This window comes from Sardina pilchardus, chromosome 7, assembly GCF_963854185.1.
Source record: "Sardina pilchardus chromosome 7, fSarPil1.1, whole genome shotgun sequence".
Lineage (NCBI taxonomy): Eukaryota > Metazoa > Chordata > Actinopteri > Clupeiformes > Clupeidae > Sardina > Sardina pilchardus.
Window position 1 is genome coordinate 31,807,783 of NC_085000.1, and position 7,555 is coordinate 31,815,337.

Sequence of the window (7,555 nt, forward strand, 5' to 3'; positions counted from 1 at the left end):
GTCATGTGATGCGTCCGTCTCTGGCAGATCATGGACATGATGGGTTGGGTGCTGCTGCGAGGCGACCGCCAGGAGATCCCCGTCTCCGTCTACCCGGGACAGGACCTGGTGGAGGCCGACCTCAGCGACGTCCCCGACGTCTACCAGGACCTGCACTGGCACGCTCCTCGCACCTACCTGGGTGACAAGGTGAGCTGAGGACGAGCTGAGGAGCTGAGGAGCTGAGGAGAGGGAGAGATTGACAGAGAAGGGTGGGAAGAGAGAGATGAGGTGATCGCCGCTGTGTCCTGAAGCGAAGCTCCAGCAGCAGGGTGGAATTTGGAAGGTTATGAGGCAGGGGAACTCTTGATCCCGCTCAACATATTGCTTTGGACAACAGGTCTGCCCCCAGACCATAAATCTCATCACTGGCTCAGTGGCTCATTTGCACACGAGGCTTTGAGACTCCAGCAGGCCTGATGTCAAGCTATACTCCTGTAGGGTGAAAGGGTTCAGAAATTCCTTGCAACCATGAGCGAGAAAAGTAATGTGATTAATTGGTCAAAGTGGCAGATTGCAATGCACTGTTTGATGTAAGCAACAGGACCAGGTGTGTGTGTTGCACAATGAGGCTACCTGGGTTCTCTGATGTTTACCACAGTGCCATTCCACTGCATGCCATTACAGGATATGACAGGAAACAAATGTTTGTTTGAGAGTTCAAATGTATTTGTTGGATCTTTGGTTGATGAATGGGAGGGCAGCTTACTCAAAACGATTCCTTATCCAGGATCACAAAGCATCTATCTATCTATCTATCTATCTATCTATCTATCTACTGTATCTATCTATCTATCTATCTACTGTATCTATCTATCTATCTATGTGCTCATTCTCTTGTCTACTCCTGTCTGAGCTCCCTTATCTACTGTACCGGGTGACCTGTTTTATGGGCTCTGAATGAAGGCTCTTAGCCTACAGTATATTCTCTCTATATATACTATACTATTGGGGCCAGTATCAGTTCTTCAGAGCGATGCCATAAAAGACCCCTTTTCAATACTTCAAAGAACCATCGAGGCAACAGTTCTTTAAAGAACAATTTAATGAGTAGCATAGTAAAAATACATAATAGGCCCAGCCCAATATGATCTGAGGCTATGAAGAACCATTTCCAATGTGAAGAACGTTTCGCCTGATGTAATGGTTCAAAACAGAGTTTTTACTCTCCATGGAACCATCCAGAAATGTAAAGAACAATTTAAGCACTTTTATTTTTTAGAGTGTAGGCAGTAGGATGTAGCCTGTGGTGGCTGAGGGCTAAAAGGAAGCTCCATCAGATAGCAGCTTCTAGGGGTAATAAAGGACAGTGCGTGCAGAGGCAGACACGTGGCGATCGGATCAGGAGACAACGCATGCTTGTTTGGTCTGAGACATTCTTAAGACTTAGCTTCAATTCCTGTGGTGAGCTCATGGATTATCCTTTTGTTTAGCTGTAACCAAAAGACTGCACTTTTGTTCTGTCTTCATTTCTTTCCCCATTTTTTTTCTTCCCCTCTTTCAAACCCTTCAACTCTTGACTTTTTGTTCTCCTCTTCCAAACTCTTCCACTCTTAACTTTTTATTCCCCTCTTCCAAACTCTTCCAGTCTTGACTCAGCAACCTTCGATGTTTGTCAAACCATATATATTTTCACTCCCCTTGTCATGTCTTTCCTTGTGTTGTCCAGGTGTCGTCTTATGGAGGCCACCTGCGTTACCGCCTTCACGCTCAGACCATGACCATGAGAGGGGACTCTCTGTCCCTGCCCTCCGAGGCCTCTCGCCCCGACGTCATACTTAAGGTACTTCAACTCCACAGCATCCTCCTCCTCCTCCTCTTCCTCTTCTCCCTCCCCTGACTCTCCAAGCAGAACACTGAGCCATTCTCTTCTCAGGAAACACTGTACCCAGAGACGTCTGTCTTCACATGCTCGTTTCCTAAATTAATGCTGGTCTTGAGTTTCATTAGAGTTGACTTTCAAAAGGGAAAATCTTGCTCAAAGGACTGTTTAACTAAGGGCTTATCCCCCTTCATGGAAACCCGAGTCCATACTGTATATGGTATGTTTAGCTTAGATGTCATGTGTGGTCATCATACTCAACAGTGACTTCATCAGTCCATCTGTGAAGTTGTTTTTGACCTTATATGGTCTGTCTGCCGTAAATGTCACAGTGAAAGGTCTCCATGGTCCTGTCCTAGAGTATGGTTTTATTAGAATGCACTGTCAGCGAGAGAATGATAAATTCTATCTTGTTAATTGTTTGTGTGTGTGTGTGTGTGTGTGTGTGTGTGTGTGTGTGTGTGTCCAGGGGAACCAGATGACTCTGGTGTTCATGGAGAGAGAGTACCCCACTGCTGAGGAACCCCATGAGGGCATAGTCCACCTGGTGGAGGTAACAGCACACTGCCATGATGTCTTTCTTCATCACAGCCAGACTGATTCATTTCAGTGGAATTAAAGCATCTTCAGAGGTGTTTTTTAGTCCAGCCACAGAAAGTAGAAGTACTACCATATACCGTATTTGTTTCAACCATTCACTAAACCAGCGGATTCTGACTGGCAGCTGTTTCTAAACTCCTCAGCCAGGTAGAAATCACAGTGAAATCACCTGTGTTACTGTATATGCACAGGTAGAACCAATGCATGGTAGGACTTTTACTTTCTGAAGCGCTGTAGCTCGTCGACATTTTAAGTGAAATGCTACTTAAGTGTCTTCAGTCGTGCTCTAAAGGGCCATGTTTTTTGTTGCATTTTATAAGCAGAGGAGTAAAGGCAATGTTGTTCTCGTGGATGGATTTAGAGCTGGAAATGTGCTGCAGCCTATTCCTATTGTTGTTTACCATGGTTATTTACCAGTAATGAACACTCTGTGTCCGTCTGTGTCTGCCCACCAGGGGAGCTTCCGTCACGCCCAGACAGGTAACGTGGTGTCGCGCGAGGAACTGATGATGGTGCTGGTGGGTCTGGAATCGCTGCAGATCCGCGCTCTGCACTCGCAGTCGGCCGAGGCCGTGTCGATCCGCGCCGCCGTGTTGGAGGGTGCCGAGAGCCTGCCTGCCGGTCGCCATGCCAACAATGTGGAGATCTGTATGTGCCCTGCCAACTACCAGGGTGACTCGTGCCAGGTACTCAAAGGCACTTATCTTTTAATGGCTTCTGCCTGCAGTAACTTGACAGTAGTAGACCCAACTACTTTCTACAGCCCTTTGATTTATAAACAATAAATAAAATCGTAAATGGTAAAAAGTAAACAAATCTCAGAGAGACTCAGTTGCAGTTAGCATAATGTTACAGTAGTGGTGTGAAAGTGTTTCAATTCTCTCATCCCGCCCCTCTCTTTCTCTGTGTGCTTCTGCAGAAGTGTGCCCCAGGTTTCTATAGAGACACCAAGGGCCTGTTCCTGGGCAAGTGTGTTCCTTGCCACTGCAATGGCCACTCAGACCAGTGTCTGGACGGGACAGGAATTTGTATGGTGAGTTCAGTGACGTGAATGACATCTTGAGGTCATTATTTTGACAAGAGCTAGTGAGGTGGGTATGCTTTTCAATTGGAGCAGTTCTGTGGATAATTCTGATTTAAATACCATATACTGTAGTAGTGCTCAAAAGATGTAGGATGTATTGCGTCTCTTATTTTGACAACCGACAAACTAATGAAGTAGATTGCAGTGTGAGATGTTGAGCTGTTTGTTATCTGACAAGGTAAGGGTCACCAGTGATACTTATAGAAGAAGTCCCACACACTGTCTATTACGCATGAAAAAAAAACATTTATTCTCATAAACGTTTCGGTCATGTAGACCTTGACCGAAATGTTGTGTGAATGAATGTTTTTTGCATGCGTAATGGACAGTGTGTGGGACTTCTCCTATAAGTATCACCTGTCCCAACAAAGAGCTGTGCAAGAGCGCTTTTGTTCTGACCAGTCACTCACTACCACTCTCTGAGACTGCTGATGATATTAATTACTGAGCTAATGGCTGTGATCTCTCTCCCTCTCTCTCTCTCTGACCTGTTAGAACTGCCAGCACAACACTGCAGGAGACCACTGTGAGAGGTGCCCCGGCGGTTTCCTTGGGAACAACACGGTGGAAGGCCAGGCCGTGTCCTGCACCAGCTGCCCCTGCCCCCTGCAGGTGGCCTCCAACAAGTCAGTGCAGCTCTCGCCTTCTCCGCTTCTCTCTTTACATAGCTGGTGCTGTCATTACGTTTTGGGGATTATTTATTATTTATTATACATTTATTTCATATTATTTTGGGGATTTCATGCCTGTTTTTGTGATGGTCCCATGCAATGGAATTTCATTCTACACTCCACTTTCTGAAGTGTTTTTTGGAATGCCAATAAAAAATCGTGAATCTGGAATCTTGGACTATGTTTAACAATTTTTAAAAAGAAGTTGGGTTTTTTTTTACGAATAAAATATTAATATTCTATATTTCCACTTCTCTCATAATATAATAACTAACTGTGTATTAGCCACATTGTGTAGCCACAGGACAGTGTTTTATGCAAGTTAAAAGAAACAAAGTTATGTTAATACCATATCAACTGCCCTTGTGTATTAACCTCATAGCGGAAGAAATTTTGCAAAATGAATGTACAGTATAAGTCGTGGTTAATAGTTTGGAAGTTACGGTTGTTGTTGTTGCTGTTATTGTGTTTTGGGATAATTGTATTATTAAAAATATTTTTTTCTCTGAATAAAATACTAAAATTCTATATATTCCCTTTCTCCAGCTTTGCCATTGGATGTGTGGAGAAGACGAATCACATGCAGTGCCTGTGCATGTCGGGGTATGCTGGACCCAAGTGTGAAAGGTCAGTGTGTTTCTCTGTAGCTCACGCTAGTCTGGCAAGCTGCTCCTCCTTTAAGGCATCTGGTCAATCTCAGGTGTGTGCACCTTAGCCAGGACCTCCACTGCTACCTCCGAGCTCAGGAATGTGCTATTCTAATGGGCCTCAAATCATTTACATTCATATTTTCCCTGGGCGCCACTGTAGCAAGGCAGCTCACTGTTAGTGCTCACTGTTAGTGTGTACTTCACCCCACTGTGTGTTCACTGTGAGCTACAGTATGTGTGTTCACTAATTCACGTATGGGATAAATGCAGAAACCAAGTTCCTTGTATACGCAAGTATACTTGGCCTAGAAATCTGATTTACATTTACATATTTCTTCAGCAACCCCTGTCCACTGTAAATTATATTGCTAAAACCAGACTCACACAATTCCCCCCCTCCCCTGTAGGTGTGCCCCTGGTTTCTACGGTAACCCCATGGTGCTTGGCAGCACATGCCAGCCCTGCAAGTGCCACGACAACACCGACCCCAACATGCTGTTCAGCGACTGCCACCCTCTGACGGGCGAGTGCCAGGGCTGCATGCACGACACGGCCGGCCCGCACTGTGAGACCTGTGCCCCGGGTTTCTATGGAGACGCCGTCAACGCCAAGAACTGCACCAGTAAGGCCCGTTTAGACTAAATGACTGCAAACCTTAAAGAGCATAAAAGGCATTCATAGTCAAAGTCAGATAAAACCTTATTTATTATATAAACCTGCATAATATTGCTGTGTGTTTGCTAACAGTTTGTGTTTCTAATGTTTTCTCATTTCAAAACAAACTCCGTTACCCAGAATGCAACTGCTCCCCGTGTGGCACCGCATCATGTGACTCACATACAGGCCAGTGCCAGTGCAAGCCTGGTGTGACCGGAGCCCGATGTAACCGCTGTGAGGTGAGAGCGTGCCATCCTTTAGCTCTGTTCATGATGTGCATCATGCCACAGGCTTTCATGCAGCTGTTGAAAACCCCTCTCGAGTCTCTTATATTGATTCCTGGCTACTACTGTTGTGCCCTAGAGCAAGGCACTGGCCCTTGTAATAATTGAAATTTGCAAGTCACTTGCATTGGATACTTGCACAAAAGCATCAGCCAGTTAAATAAGTCATTGATTAAATCCAGTGAAGCCCCCCTAACAAAGTCTCCTAAATGCGTCCTGCTGTTGTTCAGGACGGCACGTATGGCTTTGACGCCTGCTCGGGGTGCCAGCGGTGCGACTGTGACGCCTCGGCCGCCCTCGTCCAGCCGTGTGACCCCAAGAGTGGCTCCTGCGCCTGCCGACCCGGCGTCAACGGACCCCACTGCCGCCAGTGCGCTCCTGGATTCTGGGATTACGGCCCCAACGGCTGCAAGAGTGAGTCCAGTTTTAGTGCCCTTGAGAGTAGCAACGTGGCTTACAGACACAACTCCAAACACAGTACAGTGAGATGGAGACTTTACGCTACCTATTGTGTGACCGGAATTTGCTGAGAAGATCTTGTCATGATTTAATATTTGTTTGTTCGTGTGTGTGCGTGTGCGTGTGCGTGTGCGTGTGCGTGTGCGTGTGCGTGTGTGTGTGTGTGTGTGTGTAGAGTGCGAGTGTAAGGCGGGCAGATGTGATCCGCGCACAGGAGAGTGCAGGTGTGCGGATGGCCTCACAGGGAAACAGTGCGACACCTGCATCAACAAGAACAGCGTGCTGGTACAGCGGGGCGAAGTCTCTTACTGTGAACGTGAGTACTGCCATCTACAGTAGACACACACACACACACACACACACACACACACACACACACATTGGTGGTGATGAGAGTAACACCAGTGCTACACTGGGTCCGCAAGCGTTACGTTCCTAATGCATTACAAATATTTCAGAAGACTGGTCTATTTTTCCTGACCCACATGCTGCCATCACCTCTGGTGTAGCCAGTTCCATTTATCATAGTGGAAGCTAATTGTTAGACTAATAGCCACTGTGTGAATGGAATGCTTCAATTCCATGCTCCGTGTAAGCTCCCTGTAAAAGACTATGGTGGTGTTAATGTGTGTGTGTGTTGTTGTTGGCAGCGTGTGACAGCTGTGTGGTAGTTCTGCTGAAGGACCTGGATGTGATGTCGAACAACTTCAACTCTGTGGCCAACCAGCTCACTAGCCTCAACGCCAGCTCCATTGCCTGGGGACAACTACACAATCTCAACGCATCCATGGAGGCTATCGCTGTGAGTTTACACACACACACACACACACACACACACACACACACACACACACACACACATATTCACACACACATATTCACACAAACACACACTATTTCTTTATCTTTCTCTTATACATTCTCACAAACACACACACACACACAGAGACATGGTCTCTTCCACTCACTCATAGATTATACTCCTGTACAAATGCACACACACCATACCAGCAATGGCACATATTTAGCTCTGCTAACTCAAAGACTCCTATTCCCAGAATGCCATAGAGAACTACAACGCCAGCCTGGATGAGAGCAGGAACCGAGCCGACATGATCGAAGGAGAGCTGCAGAATATAAACACGGATATAGAAGACCTGGAAAAAAAGGTGTGTAATTTGTTTAACTTTAATTCAGCATTTAATGTTAATTAGTGTTTAGCAGCTCTAGTATGTAAACAGTTTGTTTTCTAATTTATCTGGGTTCGTCTTATGCTCTTGTTTGTGGAT

At 45.9% G+C, this 7,555-nt stretch overlaps 1 protein-coding gene across 4 annotated transcripts in view; it reads left to right on the forward strand.

Moving 5' to 3' along the window:
- lama5 (laminin, alpha 5) overlaps positions 1–7,555 on the forward strand; it is an 82,208-nt gene that overhangs the window by 57,346 nt on the left and 17,307 nt on the right. For all 4 annotated transcript variants that reach the window (XM_062541820.1, XM_062541818.1, XM_062541821.1 and 1 more), the window contains 13 exons: positions 28–189; positions 1,709–1,822; positions 2,331–2,414; positions 2,917–3,147; positions 3,381–3,494; positions 4,041–4,171; positions 4,763–4,843; positions 5,274–5,488; positions 5,662–5,762; positions 6,038–6,221; positions 6,442–6,582; positions 6,917–7,068; positions 7,325–7,435. In XM_062541820.1, the coding sequence (XP_062397804.1) occupies positions 28–189; positions 1,709–1,822; positions 2,331–2,414; positions 2,917–3,147; positions 3,381–3,494; positions 4,041–4,171; positions 4,763–4,843; positions 5,274–5,488; positions 5,662–5,762; positions 6,038–6,221; positions 6,442–6,582; positions 6,917–7,068; positions 7,325–7,435 (1,821 nt within the window). The remainder of the gene's footprint in view (positions 1–27; positions 190–1,708; positions 1,823–2,330; positions 2,415–2,916; positions 3,148–3,380; positions 3,495–4,040; positions 4,172–4,762; positions 4,844–5,273; positions 5,489–5,661; positions 5,763–6,037; positions 6,222–6,441; positions 6,583–6,916; positions 7,069–7,324; positions 7,436–7,555) is intronic.